The sequence below is a fragment of the Vicia villosa genome, linkage group LG6 (assembly GCF_029867415.1).
Source record: "Vicia villosa cultivar HV-30 ecotype Madison, WI linkage group LG6, Vvil1.0, whole genome shotgun sequence".
NCBI lineage: Eukaryota > Viridiplantae > Streptophyta > Magnoliopsida > Fabales > Fabaceae > Vicia > Vicia villosa.
The window spans coordinates 160,652,170-160,671,989 of record NC_081185.1 but is presented as its reverse complement, the minus strand read 5'-3'; the positions used below and the strand labels follow the sequence as shown (position 1 = coordinate 160,671,989).

General features: G+C 28.9%; 2 protein-coding genes across 3 annotated transcripts; both read right to left on the bottom strand.

Annotated features, from left to right (window-relative positions):
- Positions 1–700: 700 nt before the first annotated feature.
- Positions 701–1,380, bottom strand: LOC131610868 (nonsense-mediated mRNA decay protein 2). The gene has a single exon (XM_058882925.1). The coding sequence runs from the start codon at positions 1,185–1,187 to the stop codon at positions 831–833; it is 357 nt and encodes a 118-aa protein (XP_058738908.1). The 5' UTR covers positions 1,188–1,380; the 3' UTR covers positions 701–830.
- A 5,340-nt stretch (positions 1,381–6,720) lies between these two features.
- On the bottom strand, positions 6,721–12,918 carry LOC131610866 (RNA-binding protein BRN1). Of its 2 annotated transcripts, none has more exons than XM_058882922.1 (9): positions 12,567–12,918; positions 12,366–12,448; positions 9,855–9,906; positions 9,594–9,719; positions 9,412–9,494; positions 7,959–8,138; positions 7,440–7,776; positions 7,061–7,204; positions 6,721–6,981 (listed from the first exon to the last, which is right to left on the bottom strand). In XM_058882922.1, exons 1-9 carry the CDS (start codon positions 12,733–12,735, stop codon positions 6,854–6,856), a joined length of 1,302 nt encoding a protein of 433 aa, XP_058738905.1. In that variant the 5' UTR covers positions 12,736–12,918; the 3' UTR covers positions 6,721–6,853. The 2 variants fall into 2 exon arrangements, with proteins under 2 accessions (XP_058738905.1, XP_058738906.1); XM_058882923.1 differs by having other exon boundaries at positions 9,412–9,491; positions 12,567–12,917.
- Between the last annotated feature and the right edge of the window lie 6,902 nt (positions 12,919–19,820).

The window sequence follows — 19,820 nt, the reverse complement described above, 5'->3', positions numbered from 1 at the left end:
AAACTAAAAGCATAAGAATTTAATCAAGGTGGGAGGACTTTAGATCAATGTGGGCCCATACTAAACCCAATTACTTTCCACCCATTAATCTTGCCGCCCACATGTCTTCCCCATCTAACAGTTACAAAAATTATCAGATTAAAATTCACCTAACTTTCATAAATCTCCTTAAACAAAACACATTATCATATGAACTTAAAATCTAATCAAAGCAACCAATTATCTAACATGACTATTACAAGTATATGCTAATAACATCATTAAGCTATACTAAAATGATACTTTCATCGATAACACAGTTACAGATATCAGATACAACAATGACACTTTCATCGATAACACAGTTACAGATATCAGATACAACAATGACACGTCGATATTGATAATAGTTTGATGTATATGACACAGACACAAACATTATGGTTAAGGCGGTGTTGGACATCAAATACAACGATGATACATCGATACTGATAATAATTTGATGTATATCATGACACAGACACAAACATCATGGTTAAAACGGTGTTGGACATCAAACAAGTCTTCTATATATGAAATTTTTTGGTTGGATCAATTATAAGACAAAACAGAACACAGAAACATGATATGAAACTGTAAATGGATTGAAGGAATCATGAAATATGGTTTGAACAATTTAAGAAATTTATAAATCAGTATAAGCATAGACACTATTGAAAGCTTTCATCAAAAGTGATTCTATGCCTCTAAGTGATTATGAGAAATCCATAAAAGTGATTCTTTGCCTCTAAGTGATTATGAGAAGTCCATAAAAGTGATTCATAAAGAAATAAAATAAAATAACAATACAATCAAGATGCCAAACAAGCTTCCCAGAAAAGCCTGTTCTTTTCCATCTCATCTAAGAACTTTTGATCAGAAGAATCATCAGAAACATATGACTTGTAATTCTTCTGTTCTTGAATATCATCATCTTCAATATATGAAGAACCATAAACATCACTTTTTTTCACTTCTTCATCTTCAGACTTACATACCTTGAATTCAGCAGCATTATCATGGCAACAAGATTCAGCATCATCATCATCATCATCATAACCAAATTCATCTATTGTTGAATCATTAGAATCATCTTCAGAATCACCAGTGGCTTCAATAAGCATATGAGAAGGAACCTTATCAAATTCATGAGAATCTTTCAAGTCCATTTTAGAATGAACCTGAAACTGTGCATAGAACCAATACAATAAATAGTATTGAAATATTAAAAAAAAAACAATAGTACTAGTATTATTAATTAACTTGTTTGATACTTTTTTGTGAAAGTGACAAAGAAAATGATTCAAAAGCTTAGATGGGACTATAGCAAGTATATTTCATTAGTCATTATAATTAAAGGAGAAGGATTTGGCACTTTTTTGTCAAAATCTTCTAGAGGATTATATAGCTTGTCCAATAGAACAATGGGGACATGTTCCAATACTTTATGGAAGAAGACATGGAGGACCTTGAATTTAAACATTTAATACAAGTTATATTATTATGTTTAACATATGTTTCTTGTGAGTGTTTTAAAAATATTGTTAAAAATTAATTTTTTATTTTTAATTAAAAAATATTAGCATTTAATGATTTTGAAAATGTTTATTGAAAAAGAAACATTTTTTATTCTTTAATTAATTGGTTTTTAGAATACTAAAGTTAATTTATTTATTTAAAATATGTATTATGAATGTTTTAAAAATATTGGTTAAAGATTTTTTTTAATTAAAAAAACATTAGCATTGAATAATTTGATAATTTTGAAATATTTACTTTTAAAAAAATATTTATATATTCTTTAATAATCAGCTTCTAGAAAAAAAATTGTATCATTTAATAAGTTGATAATTTGGAAAATATTTACTCAACAAATCTTTTTTTATTCCTTAATTAATCAGTTTCTAGAATACTAAAGTTAAGTTATCATATTTAACATATGTCTTATGAGTGCTGTATAAATATTGGTTAAATATTTTTTTAATTAAAAGTTGTAGCATTTAGTAATTTTATGATTTTCAAAATACTTAAATTTATTAAAAATATATATTTTTTTTAATAAATTGGTTTCTAGAATATTAAAGTTTATTTATTTATTTTTTGGTCAAAGTTAAACTAATATATTTAACATATTTTAAAATATTTACTTTTTTAAAAAACATTTTTTATTATTTAATAAATTGGTTTCTAGAATACTAAAGTTAATCTATTTAGTTTTTGGTCAAAGTTAAACTAGTTTTAACATGTTTTGTGAGTGTTTTTGAAAGTATTGGTGTTTTTTTTAATCCAAAAAGCACTAGCATTTAACAATTTGATGATTTTGAAAATATTTACTTTTAAAAAAAATCATTTTTTTTATTCTTTAATAAATATGGTTCTAGAATACTAAACTAAAGTTAATTTCAAGAATGTACATAATGTATTAATTTTGACTACATGAATGTACATTAGTATTTATTAATTTTGACTAAATGGATGTACATTTTCTATCTTGGTACTTCAAATATTTCAACCTTTTTATGGTAGATTTTGACTCTAATTGTTTTTTCATGGTGCTAAGTTCATGGTTCTGTTTTGTGGTCAAATAAGATGAATTTCAAAACAAAGTTAAAAATCTAAGAAAGAAAATGAGTCTTAAAAAATATTCTCACTATTATTCTTTCAATCTCATAAAAGATATCTCCTTTGTAATATTTTCTGGTTTTAAGATAATTATTGGTTTATAATATTAAAGAAATAAAAAAATTCTTAATATATTTTATTTATTATTACATTCGGTCCTAAATGTAAGCGAATTATTTAACTTAGTCATTGTTGAATTTTATAATTTTAATATTTAAAAAATAATGTGTGTTTTAATTATAGGAACTACTAAAAGACATTGGGTGAGTTTGGAAAGACATATTTTTTTATTTTAAAATTTATAGTTTATAAGTTCAAATAAGGATTTTTTTATCACGAGTTGATAATTTATTTTGTTAATTTATAGCTCATTTTTCAGACGCTACTTCAAACAGCGTTTTAGCCAATAGTTTATAACTTATCATCTTTTTTTTCTTTTTTATTTTTATTCTTGAATGTCATTTTACATCTATAACTATTCAGCGTTTTTTCTTTTTTATTTTTATTTTGTAACCCGACCGGACACTATAGCAACCACTCCGCTCATTTTTCCACACCCACTTGTCCACCTCCACATCCTCAAACAAAGGTGTCTGAAGGATATCATGAACAACTTCACTATCAAACAACTCTCGAATAAGTTGGTCGTTCCATTGTTTCCCATCATTTGACAAAAGCGCATTAACACTAAGATCATACACCCCATAGTTTTGAGGACCTTTCACCCAGTCACTCCTACAGCCCCGAAGCCAAGGGTCACCCATCACTGAAATATTCCTCCCATCACCAATACTCCACCTGCACCCAAGAGATAAAAGTTTCCTAGCCTGCCAAATACTCCTCCAAATAAAACTAGGATTATATCTCAGGTTAGCCTCAAAGAAAGACGAATGGGAGAAATACCTTACTTTGAAGACTCTGGAAACCAAGGAGTTAGGATTCATTACTCCTTGTTGGTGCTTAGTAAATGTCATACCCTTTTTTCTGAGTACTAGCTTTTAACTTTGTTTTGTACATTTTAGCTTTTTCATTTGATTCAAACTTGGGGATTAGATATTTTCTTCTCATTTAGATGAATTTTAGCTTTACATGAGTTTCAAATGTTATAATTTGAGGGTAATTACAATGAACTCATTTTATTTAAAGTTATTAAATTCAATTTTTTACATCAATTTATTTTATTTAAGATGAAACCGGCACGTATGAGTTTACATCATATTAATATAATATTAAAATTATTAAAAACATAAATATATAGTTATACAATATTATGATACTATGCGTATGAATAATCTAAAATTGTAATTTAGTTATTATAACATAAAAATATATTAAATTATTTTTTGTTAATTATTATTGTTTAACATGTTGTATGTAAGTTGTACACAATTTGTTTAACATGTAATCAAATTGTGTACAACTTAGAATATGTTAAACAATTTAAGGAGATGTTTGAATTGGCGTGGACATAAATGATTCTAATAAAATTGATTTTAATAGAATTGATTTTAACAAAATTAAATCTAACATAATTTATTGACTTAATTGAAACTTTGGTTCCCTTATTATTTTATTTTTTTGATTTTGGTCCCATATCAAATTCTTGGCCACTATCAATTGCCTCTAATTTTTATATTCGTTTTGCATCTTATTAAACCATTAAAGAATTAATTAGTTTTAGAAGGAGCTTAAAAATTAAGTTACAATTAAGGCAAACCCCCAAATGGTAAGTTGTTTTTGACACTTTCCAACCTTAGGTAGGTTTGAATAAATGTTGGCTTATATTCACGTTAGTTCCATGTTTGATAATGGGGATGCTATCACACGTTATGGGGTGCATAGCTACATGAAACTAATTAAGGCAGTCAAGTTAGAAAAAAATTTAGTCACTTTTGACCTTTATTTTCAGTGTTCTGACAGTTTTGAGAAGGGAACAAAGTTCTACATAAGGAACTAAACCAACCTCCTTGATAGAGATGGTAATAGGTATGGTATAGATTATAAGCAAAACCAATTAATTTCAAACTAATTAGAGAAACTCAATTAGGTGTAATTATTTATCTTGATCTTACTAAAGAATAAAATAGATCTCAATTATTTTGAGTAATTAGTCTTGGCGGATGCACACGATATATAATTTGATTAACCAAAAAATTTATTAAAAAATAAAATTGATATAATTTGATTTTTAATAAAATGATTAGCTTGATTAATTTTAAGGATAAAATGAATATAATATTGTTATTTTATGAAATATTTTTATTGTTGGGACAAGTCGGAGGAGTCAACACGATGGGGTCTTTCCTTTTGAACAACAAATCTTTGTGAGACACGCCACATACTCATCCAAAACTTTAAGGTGATAGGTGTGTGAGTTTTCTCACTTATAATTGTTTAAGTCTCCACATTCCTAACAAATGTGGAAATTCCTCCACACTACTCACACTTGTAATTCTTTTTCAAAAACCCGCATAGGTAAGGATGTTGAAGTTGAGAGAATTAGAGAACCAAATCTAGATACTCTCATTGTCGACCTTAGCGGTGATATAAAGGTTAGTGAAGTTGATTCTAAAACTAATGTGGGAGTGATTAATTCAAGAGATATGGACCTTCTCCTACTAAGATAAAAATGAGGTAGGTGACTTTGGGTCTGCCTTTGATGAAATTCTGATGCCTAACCCTATACTCGTGACGAATCTCATGGAGGATCGTATGACACGTAGTGTCACTATGAATTTATCACGTATGTTTAAGCGTATGGTGATGGTTGGAAGAACGATCAAGACGTAATACTTACAATTGTTTCATGTTTTGAGAATAGTGTTTTTATGTTAGTTTTATTCTTCCATTTATTTCATGTTTGAAGAAAATTTGTCGAGTCTAACCAATTTTATGGGCAAATCTCTTTGAAACAAGGTCGTAAATATTTGAAGTGTATATGGATAGCTCCAAAGGATTGACGAATAAATATTAATTGTTTCTCTCAAGAATTGTGCTGCCTAGAAAGTCCTCGTGAGATTCTAGCATGGGTCTTCGAGGTTGGAGAAAGAAGTAGATGAGAGGCTTAAGATGACCATTTTAGCGAAGCTTCCGCGACAGTGGTTATGATCTCACGTGATCCAAAAGAATTACTTGTAAAGTTAACACTTCAACATTTAAGTGAGGTGAAATTATTGCGTGTGTGTGAAAAGAATAATGTGTGACTCAGAATCACACTTATATAGAAGAGACAATTGAACCATTCCTAATTGATCCTTATTAGAGGGCGGATAAACTTTGAATGTGATCAACAATTAAGATAAGGAAAGAGGCAATGCTCCTATATGATATCTAGAAATGAAGGTCAACAAAGGTCAACGGATGTGTTAGTGAATAGAGCGTCTTTTACTAGATTTGTCCTATGAATTTAGTCGGTCTTATAAAGGTTGACCAGGCCGGAGCAACGTATATATGTTATCAAAACTTCTTATTCAACAACATCATGTCATGTCAGAGTTTTTTTCCTTCCGGCCTTCCAAAATATATGTAGATACCGCAGCATTTTCCATTTAGAAAACAAAGGAACATAAAAACGACACTAAGCATTGAATGTGAAACATGGAGGTTCTCATTGAATTGAGTCGAAAGAAAATTGAATCAAAATGGGACCACAGTTGGTGGGAAGCCACTCGTTTATCACAAAAAAATGGAAGTTGTAATAATCAACATGCTTGACTTTTGTGGCAGACAGGATACTTACATCTATTAAGTATGTGGGCTATTATCATTGCCAACAGCTAATCCTATGATGTTTTTCTTAAACAAGTAGTTGATGATGTTCACGTTTGATTTTATTTTTTTCAACAATGACTTTTATGATTCATGTCTACAGAGTATGAAATTGAATTAATCACGCATTTACTTAAAATTAATTCAAATATTTCATAACAATTTAAATGGACTTTTACTAGTCATAACTTTTACTAGTATATTCTTGCACACTTTTATGTGAAATTGTACTACGGATTGACTTCGCATCAAGAGTGGTCAGGTTGGATTTAGAAATAAATCTAAAGAGGAGAATAATAGAATCAAAAGATATTCAGAGAGAAAAATCAATAAATTAATCAATGTCTAAATAAACTTTCATGTTACAGAAATTACAAATTGTATTAACATTAGACTGGTCATGAATTACAATGTAAATTTTACAAAACTCCATTGTTCATCTTCATCAATAAGGTTTACCGGGTTTGTTGTCCCTCTTATGCTGAACCTTTAATTTCTTACCTCCTAATTGGCATCCATTCATCATACTAATTGCAGATTGAGCATGATCTGGGGAATCATAACTTACAAACCCTGCAAATGAGAGCCTTCATCAAACACAAGCTCCAAACAAAATCCGTTAAATTGATTACAAATAAGAGCAGAGGTTTACCAAAACATTTGCTGACACCGGTTGCTTTGTCAACAAAAACTTTAGCACTTAAAACTCTACCAAAAGGTTGAAACGCATTAGCAAGCTCTTGATCTCCAAATTCTTGAGGTATGTGGTAGATAAATAGATTTGCGCCAGGTGGTCCTACATGAAAGTATAACAATATGCAGAATTAGTACCAGGTAACATTTATCATTGTAAGGGAATAGTTATGGCAAAAATAAAAATATATCAGCATACATACTATGCATGCTTCATTTAGCATCAGGTAACATTTATCGTTGTAAGCAAATAGTTGTATGCAAAGATATTAGTAATTTTTTTGTCAACAATACTCTTGAACAACAACTTAAAAAAGAATGGAGGGAGTATAACTAACCTTCAATCTGACCACCACCTGAATTTTTGCTGGATCCTGAAGATGTAGCGGAGTTACCGTTTCCACCGGAAGGAGAAACAGAACCGGGAGGACTATTCATAGGCCTTGGACTAATCATTCCTGCTGGATAGGGCATTGGATGTTGTATACCTGGCACAGCAGGATAAGAACCAACATAACTTGCAGGAGGCACATGATAGTTTCTAGGATTCATATTGGGGCCAAGATCGGGCCGCAGAGCGTTTCCTTGATTCATGTGAGGCATCATATTGGGGTAACCAGCTTGATTCTGCATTGGTGGCATGCGGTACGGCATGAGCCCATAATTTGCTGGAGCCTATCAAGAGAAAATTATTGTCAATGCATATTTCGTCAAGTTAGAATGGAAAATAACAAAAACAAACAAAAAATTTAATAGTTTTTGAATGGATGACAGTAATATGGTGAAGCACCACATGAATTATTTATTTAAAAAACTATAGTAGTCTTTTATTTATTGTTATTACTAACATAACTAACCTGATAACCATAACCGTTATATGGGGGAACATAGCCCATAGGCATCGCTCCAAACAACGAAGGATGCTGAGAGTCAGCATGTGCCACATTAGAAGCTTGAGATTGTGCTTTCTGAGCTCTTCGGGCTTGTCTTTCCTTTTCAGTATCAGCCCATTTGACAACTAAAGGAACACTTGAACCCTGTTCATGACAAAATAATATCAAATTGTATTTATACTTGTCATGTTAGTGGTATCACAGTCAACTTTTGTCATGTCTGTGTAGATAACATATAAAACCAAGTGACAATAAATAACTTTCTTGTCCAGAGGGAATTTAGTTTTGATCAGTAATTTGGTTGGAAGACTAGTTTGTCCAGAGGGAAGTAATTTGTGGTTTTGAAAAAATAAGATAGGGGGCAACTAAGCTACAGCCCATTTATGCAAGTTCATGAGTTTTAATTCATATATCTTATAATTCATATATTATAATTGTGTTGATCGAAACAGTGCACAAAGATCTGTGCATGGGCAACAATCCCAATCTTGGGAGTTATTCAGCTGAAGCTGATTTATGGCAAACATGTAACAAGCTTAACAAGCCAAAGCTTGATTTTCCCTTTCCAAGCTTGGATCCAGTTCAAGCCTGTCATATAAATAATGATTAACGGGTCAAGCCTAGGCGTGGAACATTATCTTATACAAGCCATTGTAGAAAACAACCCCACCATTAGGTTTCCATTCTAAGACAAGGATACAAAACTGAAATAACAATTGCAGGTCTATAATGAAATCTGAACATGATTAAATGTTCACGTCGCTCACCAACAGGATTTTGTGGCTGGATGCCGCTTGAAGGTCCAAAATACTGCAAAGACCATTTACAACTAAAGTTGTAATTGAGTTTGAAGGCATGTACTTTTCCATTCTACCACATGCAAGGAACCAAAAGCATATTATCAATCTAAAATAGCTCCCTTGTGCCATCTTAGTCACGGTTTCAGCAATAACTTGCACTCATTTTATCAATAGAACTAAATATAGTACAACTAAACTGCTAAATAGTATCATTACGATAACAATATAATTCCATACTGCACAGTAAATCAAACTTACTCCACCCCTCCATTAGTAAATATATTTCTTATAGGTTTAAATATGTTTTTGGTACCTAAAAATATATTAATTTTTGTTTTTAGTCCTTTCAAAAATTACTTCAAACAATGATCTCCCAAATGTTTTCTATCATCAAATTTGGTCCTCACTATTAAAGGTTCCACATGTGGCCTTTATAGATGGACTAAAAACAAAATATTTTTAGGGAACAAATACCTCTTTAATAACTTTTTGGCCTTCTATAAAATATCATCTTTCATTTTTATTCCCTTTATAAAAAGTACTAATGTTTAACTTTTTAAACAGCGAGAACCAAATTTGTTACTACCAAAAGAAAAAAAATAGGATTAAACATCAACCTCCATTTTGTGCTTTCCATTGATTGCCTCCAAAGCAGCAAGAGCTTGCTCTTTAGTTTCATATTTCAAAAATGCACAACCTACTACAACATGGTAGAAGAAACACGAATAAACCTTTGTGAATTTTGATTAAGAAAAAACCTTAAAAGAATAAATAATGAACTAAGATGTAGAATCAGCACCTTTACTTGTCTGTTGAGAACCTCTTAAAAGCTGTAAATCCTTTATAGTTCCGTACTTGGAAAAAAGTTCAGATACTTCAACTTCAGAAACATTCTTTGGAAGCATGCCAATGAAAAGTTTGTGTTCTGGATTCAAGGAAAACAAGTAATTATTTATCAAGACGTGCCTTCGATGTAACAAAAGAATTTCAGTGCATGAATGAATCACAGAAATTGTTTGCTGATTAAAATATTAAATTAAACAATAAATATAAACCACACCTAATCTTTCCAACTCGCCATCCGCATACTTCACTTGCAAAGGACTAGATGCCTGGATTAGAACAAGAAAAATCACATCATATCATACACCATGGTTTTGATAAAATTCATAACATCAAGATTACACGGTTCTATAGAAAGAAATTAAAATTATAGTAGTATTGGGCTTTCTATTCATATTCGAATGAAAAATACAGAAGAATCAGCAAACACGATAACCCCTTCTTAAAGATTCTCAACCTTAAAGAACCAAAAATTGCAATAACCCCTTTCTCTTAAAACGAAACAACAATATAAATCAAGCATTGTTCACTAGGTGAGATTGGCGATACCAATAAATCACGGCCAAAATACTCCGAGTGTTAAGCAAATGCATTTGTTACTTTACCAGAAATATATTTATTTCTCGATGATAGGACACCATGGCCCAATGGATTTAATGACTTAACCATTGGGTCCAAGTCAGACACCTCAAACATTTACAAGCTTCTAGAAGGTTGTGGGAGCTAAGGGAATAATAACTAGTTAAGATAATCCCTGAATTTAAGGGAATATTCTGTTTTAAAAAGAAGAGGAGGAAAATGAGTATTAAAAAGTATGTTAGGAGAGATACTCTGGTTTATGAGTAATTATGTTTTGGTTTAGGAGTTCTTGGAACTCTGGTTTAACTTTTATGTTTCATCAGCCATTGTAAGAGTTTTAAACTCAACCAATTACAGTAAATAATATAGTGTTCATAATAATTTTTTGGGTTCTATCAATTAACACACAAAAAAATGTCATTAATTGTATGTAATATATAATTATTATGTAATACATTATAAATCAATCTCTAACTTGCATTTATTAACAAAGAAATAGGACGATGACCTCAACAATATCATTGTATTAATATCAAAAGAACTTAAATAACAAAATGGAAAATCAACTACTCCATACCATAAAAATTATCATAATTGGTCATTTCACACAACTTAAGGAGAAATTATAAATCAAGGAAATAGAATAAAAATTCTGCCAAATTAACCCTATTAAGTTATTAACTACTACTAGTATCACCTAGTTGACTATATCAGACAGATTTAAAAATTATAAATGAGAGTGCGAGAGAGTATGTTAGTATTACTAAATTATCCTAAGTAGTTTCACTTTTATCATAAATGCAAAGTGATCTGCTTAATACTCTTCAAAGTGATAAAGAAGTACAATATTAATTAGAAGATACTATTAGTATTAATTAGAGAGTCCAATTAAAAATAAATAATATTATATTAAAAACTAAAAAGGCAAGTCAACTTGTGATTTTGTTTTTTTGCAAAACTCTCCTCTAGTCCTTAATATAAGAAAAAAAAAATTTAAATTCATTGAATAACTATTGTATTTGGTCTATGTAATAGACTATATACAATAATTATTCAATGAATTTAAAAAGCAATTATTTTCTTAAAATAAGGACGGGAGGGAGTATATCACTCAATTTAGGACATATAGAGTGGCAAATTCTCATTATCATAAATGAAAAGTTGAAAATAATTTAATAACTTCAGAGTGATGCACATAGTAATTAGTTAGATGGTATAATTGGTAAAAATAATTAATGTTACATTGAAAATGACATTTTTTGGGGACAATTTTTTTTCCAAATATAATAAATAGTATATGATAAAAACAATAAAAAAATTATATGTCTATGATGAGAAGCAGGGCTCAAATTGAATCATAATAATGACAATCATAATATAACCTCTATTTACCAAGCATTCAAGGATGCTACACATTATAAGTTAAACTCAACTACCCACACACCCCCCTAAACAAAATTCCTTCTTAGAGGGATTCAGGGCACAGTAAAAGTGTGATCAGATTGATTGCCATGATATCTTTTAAAATCATGCAAATATCTGCTTATGCAGGTTAGATTCAGACAAACTAAAACAACAAACTTGGCCAATGGCTTCCATCATCACCAACAGTTCGGATTGAAGATGTGTTTGGTGTGAGAGACGGACAAATTACATTCAATCGCCTAAACTAGTTTTTTTTTTTTATAAATTATAACCAGTATTATCAATCACTTCAGAAAATAGTAGTTTGTTCGAACTTCGCTACATAACCTGGAAGCGGAACAGTAGTGACTTGTTTAAATTATACTATGTTAGTAACCTTGGAAGTGCTTCAATAGCTTCCAGACCAATAAAGAAAGTTACAAAAATAAGGACACAAACACTAGTAAATGAATGTGGAAACACATTAAAAGCATTGATGAAAGCTATAACATTGAGTTAAGTGGGTTACCCAAATATAGCACTAAGCACCAAATCATAAATTGCTAAATTTAGACAAAAAGTATATCCACCAATTAAGAAACTCGTTACTAGTAAAAGCAAAAGTTACTAGTACTCGTCACAATTCACAAACAACCCATTTATAACAGAATCACCACATCATTCAACAGAATCATAACAGATCACATTCAAGTTATTCAACACTATAAAAAATTACTATACTAACCCCAGGCAACGTCTTCTTATTGTGACACGCATTAACTGCCTTATCAGCCTCATCTCTAGAAGGACAAATCACAAAGCAACAACCTACAAAAATAAATTAGGGTTCAAAAAAGGGAATGAGTCGAGATGAAAAAAAAATTCAAAAATTCTAGAAAATTCGAGAAAACGCGATTCGAGAGCGGAGAATGCGAGATTTGAAAACCTCGAGAAGCGCGAGTGGCTTTGTCTTTGATGATGTTGACTTCTTCAACCAACGCAAACTCTTTGAACATTGTAAGTAACTCATCTTCCGTCATGTGCTTCGGTACTTGACCTACGAAAAGCTTCACACTCTCTTCGCTAGATTTACTCTCTTCCTTCGTTTCCGCCATTAATGTAGTTACACGAAGCTTCCTTTCGTTTCTTCTCAACAATGATTTTCTCTCTCTTTCTCTCTCTTCTGAGATTCAGTTTCGTTTTTTGAGAGTCGTCGATGGTAAAATTGAGAGAGTACTTTCTCTCTCCTCTTTCTCTCTTTCTCTCTCTGAATTATGGGAAATTTGGATCTTCAATTTGTATGCATAATGTTATTAATTGAATTTTTTTTTTAATTATTGAAATCTTATGTTCGCGACATTTATTTCTGGTTATTTACGATTATGCCATTGTTTGTCAAGTGGATTGGACACAGTGCTGGATGCATAGCTGTCCTCAATATGGGAAAATTATTATTAGTACTCTTTTGTTATTTTGTAGAAAATTTAGATGTGTTTTTAAATTGAGATAACCTAATAAATGGGGATTTTTGTTATTTTTTAAGTTGTTTGACTTATTTTAGAAAATAAAATATTCATACTAAAAAGTTAACAGTCAGCATGCAACTTGAAGCTCTTTGTGGACTTGTTGTTTATTACTATATGAAAATGTAATTTGAGTTTTATTAATACTTTCTCCAAAAGAATATTAGTAGTGCATCATTAAAAATGAACTATTTCTTATTTGAACAAAAATGAAGAAAAAATTTGTAGATGTGAATATTTTTTAGTTTTTTTTGGGTTATAAATGCAATAATATTGTATTCATTAAATTATGATTCTCTTTAAAATTGAACTAAATTAGTGTTTTGGCCTCTAAATTTTATTTAATTTATAAGATTAATCTTTCTATTTTAATTCAAATAGTTTTGGTCTTTTTGTAAAAAAAAATCATAAAAAATTGATGAAAGTTTATTTTTTAACTTATATTTTTATCTATAAAATTTTACAATAGATTTAAATATAATAGTTTATTATGTTTCATAATAAATTTGTCATTTAAAAAATGAAAACAATGTTAATTTTAAATATATATTATGAGAAATATTGAAATTGTTTAAATTTAAAATAAGAGAATCAATTTCTTAAATCAATTAAAATAGAGGATTAAATAGAAATGTGTAAAAAGCTAGTCAGCATATGCAACTTGAATCTTTTATAGTATTATAATATAGTTTGACTTTAATAAAAACTATTTTCAAAATATAAGATAAAAAGTTTTTTGGTCTTTGATTATTTGAGCTGGTTCTAATTTTCTTTTGTAATTTTTTTTTATTTTTGTGATTTAACATTTTTGATAAATAACTCTCCTAAATATATTTAGTTGAGAATAATTATTATACACCAATATAAAATATTTTTATATGATTAAAAGAAAAATCAAATATCTATAAAAATTTAACCACGTTGATTAACTGAATTTCTTTATGGTTTCAATGAATTTCAACTAAATTTTATTACTTAATTACTTAATGTTGTTTTTATTAAAAATAAACAATTATAATATTTCCTTTTTTAGTAGGACAGGGTACCAAGTCGAACTGGAGTCGCTGTAGTTAACGGTCATCTAAGAATGTTACTGTTGAGAATGAAAAATGAATCTCCACGGAACACAATGATGGATACATAAAAGTACAAGTTTGTGTGTAAATTGTTGTCATCAAAATGTAATTCACTTTTCCACGATGCAAGTGGGGAAAGAGTAGGTTGAGACAGTAGGGGTGAGTTGGTCAATTCAGAACTCAACTATGTCTATGTGGTTTGGTGTTTTGTCTTTATACATTTATTTTCCGTCAACTTTTATCTCTATGCTGTTGCTATACTATTAAAGTAGTGGAAAATGGTTTTAGTATTTCTTTTACAAAGTTAGCATAAGGGTGTATATATAACGTTATATATATAACGTTTTTTTTTTATGTGCACAACAACAAAAAAATGAGAACTTATTGTCTTGTTTCAAAATTTTGAATTTAATTTGTGTTATATTGTGTAGGTTATTTTTGTGACATGCATTACAAGAGATTGATTTTGCATCTCATATTGATATGCGACGATGTTATTGACGTGTCCGTTTGTCTGGTTTCACATGTCAAAATATGAAATAGATGTTTTTTTTAAACAATGTAATCTTGAGTTTAATGTTTGTCAATCAATTTTTTAAAATATTGTAATCTGTATTCTAAGGTTCGTTTGCAAGAAATTATAAAAAGACACTTTCTCTAGATGATAAACTTTTACAAAATAATCAACACTAAAAAAATGTTATCGAGACTAATTTAATAATGCAAAGGAAAAATTATCAAAATTAAAATTTGTCAATTATATTCTACTTAGTAGTTAAATGCTAAATAGTTTCAAATGACTTCATATTTTTTTCCTTAAGATACTATCTCTTATATTATTTATTCTCTCTCTCATATGAAAAGCTTATATTTGTTGAGGGATATGGTAGAAAGTTGATAAAAATATAGCAAAAAAAATCTACTAGCAATTTGCAATATTTTAAATAGAAATATTTGAAATCAATCTTATAACCCCCAACAAAAAATTATAGGAAGTCATATTGAACTTTACCTTACTAGCAATTTGCAAAACGGGGAACTGTGAACTTTGGGACTTGTTACACTTTGAAAAAAAATTCAAATGAAAATAGAATTTCTGTAAATTGAAATGAATAAAAGAATAAAAATTTTAAAAGAAAATAGAATTCTGATTGTTAAATCGAAAGTTAGCAATATCATATAAAAAACAGGTTGATGAGAAACCAGTACCCGTACCCTCCAACTTTTTTTATAAATGTAACATCTTTTTTTTCTTTGAAATCTTTGAAATAAACAAACATAACCAATGTAGAATTTCATTGAAATATTTACAGACTCATTGATGGTTATTGAAGACCAATAATGATTTATATTGTTTCCTTTATTCATCTTCTTCTTTCTTCCATTGCATCTCTCCCTGATTTTTATTCTTCTTTTCTTTTAGATAGATGTGTGTACATATAGTATATGTATGATAATCATTTTTTTATGGAAAAGAGAAGTTGATTATTTGGGTTGATTATTAGAATACATTTTAACTTTTGTAAAATGTATGTTTGTATATGTATGTGAACTTAACTAGTCATTACTCCAATGAAATAAGAGGCTGACTGGCTGAGCCTTTTTTTATCTTAACACCTTTGTTGATTTGTGTTTCAAGTTTTGATTTATAATCTTTCTGTCAATTTTTTGTAAATTCAAATCGTCTTTCATATGGTAACATCTCTCTTACTTGTATGTATATTTGGTCCCTTTATTCACTTTTCTCTGATTTTCACTTCAGCTGAAACTTGTTTTGAAACTCATAAATTTTGCATCTACTCCAGTTGTTCTTGTACATGCAAATTTCCAATGGAATAAATGCTAAACAAATGATTTACAAGTTTGGGCTTCGTTCACTCCGCAAATGATTTGCTTGTATGTTTATGTTGGAAATTTGCAATAGGTTCTTAATTTCGTAAATCTCAAATAGTGCCTCAAGTCCATGTTTATTACTAATAGTCAAGAAAATCTAGAATATGCAATGCAGACAAATATGCAAAATATATTACACACAGTATATTACATTCATTATCATCATTCACATTCATTTCAGCCTCTTAATGCACCATATTTTACACACAGTATATTAGAATCAGAAATTCACATTGTGATAATCAAGTTAGTCACTTCTCATGATCTAGGTTTTAGTAGACAAATTTGATTTGGTTGGATAACAACAAATTTGATACGGAAGTGTTTTTTATTTGGATGAGATACTTGGAGTTGATTGTTTCTAACTTGTGGATAACAACAAATTTGATACAAAAATATTTTTAAAAAATAACTTATTTACGAAAATTAATTTTTTATGATAAATTTTATATATATATATATATATATATATATATATATATATATATATATATATATATATATATATATATATATATATATATAATTTCACATCAGACATAACATTCAACCGATATGGTATGTTTATTTTTCACATCGGGCTGTGGCCCGATGTAAAATGTCTCTAATTTACTACATCGCTTGGATTTACATCGGACTTAGACACGATGTAAAATGTACTTTTGGCCCGGTGTAAAAAGTATTTTCTACACTAGTGGTTTTTCCCACTATTCCTTGCCTTGATCAACAACCATCCTTAACAAATAATAAGAGGTGAACAGTTGTAATTATACAGACAAAATCTCTTGTAAAAATGATTAATATGCATTTTCTGTTTTTCTTCTTTCATGACATAAAAATAGTTCATTACTTTTTCTCCACTCCTCTTCTCTCACTCTATCCTCTTCTTCCACTTTATAGTTTCTCTTCTTCTCTCCTTATTCCTCTATTTGTTCAGTATTTTTCTTCTCATTTTCCTTTCTGTGTTAATTTTCAGCGTAACAGGTTACTTAGAAAAGAAGCAGGAGTAATTCAAATTGCATAAAGTAATTGGGTGATAAATAAACTCCATTAAAAATGTGATGGTTTCATATATTTCTTATGGAAGTTATGAAAATGTGAGGGAAAAGTTATATTGCGCCAACAACAATTTTTAAACTTCATAAATGTAAGTTAGGCTTGTGCCACTTATTCAGTAAAACAATACTAATGCCACCACGGGTGGGAATAGGCTCGGTCGACTTAAGCTTTGACAAGTCTGAGTCTGACCTGTTAAAAAATTCAAAGCCTAAGTCTGATTTGTAGTCTATCGTAGGCTTATCTTTTTAGCCTGAGTCTGACCTTTTTGAAGGCCGTATAAGTCTATTAGCCTACTTAAAAACCTATTTCATTTGAACTTTGGTAAATAAGTCATTCAACTCAACTTTATATAGACTAACAAATTAAAAGATCAGTGACAGTAAATGCTTGTTTATATTTACTTATTTGAGTTTACCTAATAACATAATGTTTGTGATACTATTTGCTTGAAAGAACTTATGGAAGCAACTTATGACATTGTTCATAAGATTTTTTTTTCATTTTATTTTCATAATTTCTTTAAAATAACTAATATTTATTTTTATATTTTAATTCAAAATACAAAATATAATATATTAATAATAATAATAAAATTATATTTATTTAAATAAACCGGCCTTATATGATCTGTGACCTACTCTTTTTAGTTAAATAGACCCCTAAAAGCCACCTAATCAAATTGTAAGGGCAAAATTGGGAAATAAATAGGCTAGCTCAAAATATTTTATCCCCTTTATATATAGTTATAGATATATACACACCGTCAGGGTAAATTTTTACACAATTAATGTATAACAACAATTCAAAGTTATTAATTTATAAATTATGGGAAAAAATGCATAGTCAGTGTAAAATAGTTTTACACTGTCAACCAATGACGATATGTATTCTGTTAAATCATATTGAAAATTTTAAATAACTTATATAATAGGGCAAAATAATATATTTTTATTAAATAACAGTATAAAATTGTTTCCATATCCATTAAATCATAAATTATTAGAATAAAAGTCAAATATTAATGAAATTTAAGGGCTATGATTAATTTAACGGAACAGTGACACATTATTTGTGAAACAAAATTATTGTATGAGCTTAAAGGTAGTGCACTGTCGGTGTAAAATATTTTACACCGTCAATGCATCACAACCCTTAAAAAGAAATATTTTCTATATGATTTAAAGAAAAAGTCAAACTTTTATAAAAACTAACGGTTATGATTTCACCGACAGTGTAAAACTGCTTTACACTGTCGGTGTATTTCCATTAAATCCTTATAGTATTATGTATGAAAATGACATGCTTCTTTGTATCATAACTATATTATTTACATCATACTAAGATGACACGTATTATATATTCAAACTTTAGGGTTAAATATGGTTTTGGTTTCTATTAAAAAAAATATATGCTTTGGTCCCTGCAGAATTACTATGCATGTAGTTTTAGTCCCTACTGTTAAATCGATGTGTATTTTTGAATAATTATTTTACAGACATATTTAGAACGTTATAAAAAATTCCTCGAAAAAACAGTAACTCAAAATTTGATTCTAACTCGAGATTTGCATTACTTTTATCATTATTTTTTGAACTTTAAAAAATTCATATTTAATTCTTCTCATTTTAAAAAATTCTTTAATTTGGTAAAGAAATATTTTATATTATTCTCAACATGTATAAAAAAATTTATTCAAAAATTTAAAAGTTTAAGGGTAATTAAACAGTTTTCACAATTTTAAAAAATAGGAGGGACTAAAATTGCATGCATAAAAATTTTATATGGATTAAAATATGTCATTTTTTTAATAGGAACTAAAAATGAAATTTGAGATATTTATAGGGACCAAAAACATACTTAACCATAAAATTTACATCAAAATTAAAATGGCACGCATATTATATCAAATGATTTACATTTATTTAATTGTCTCAGATGCACTCTCATTATTAGAAATTCTTTCATTAAACCAATTTATAAAACTCTTGGTTTCTTTATAAACAATCAATTTCCACTCATCCAAAAATAAATTTTCCTTGATAAGTCTTTTGAGAGAGGATAAATAAGGTTGAACTTCATCAACGTTATTCAAATATATAAATATGCTTAAAGAACTACATCACGAGTCATTAACTTAACATTTAAACCTTGAGTATCTCTACCTTCCATCATGACGAGACATAGAAATTAATGTAGAGTCTTTTTTTGATAAATAGTTTAAACAAAAACTCCTTAGCTTCTTCTATTATGTAACTTTCAACCATCGAAGTTTTCGAACGGTGATGATTATTTGTATGCCCTTTAAAAATATTCATATATCGCTTTACTTAATACATCCACCTTAAATAAAATAAGTCATAAAATATAATCTCCACAATTAGATGATCAACTAAGTGAACCGTAATGTCAAAAAATCTTGGAGAAAAATACATCTCTAATTAACATGAGATAAATGCAGCCTCTTATTCTAACTCATATAATTTTTCTGGATCAATGACTTTATTACATATAGCATTGAAAAATAAGCAAAATCTAGATAATATTTCCCCTTAAATTTTTTGACAAGATGCCACAGATAACCATGGTAGAAGTTGCATCAAAACATGACAATAATGAGATTTTAAGCCTATTAATTTGAGATCTTTTCTT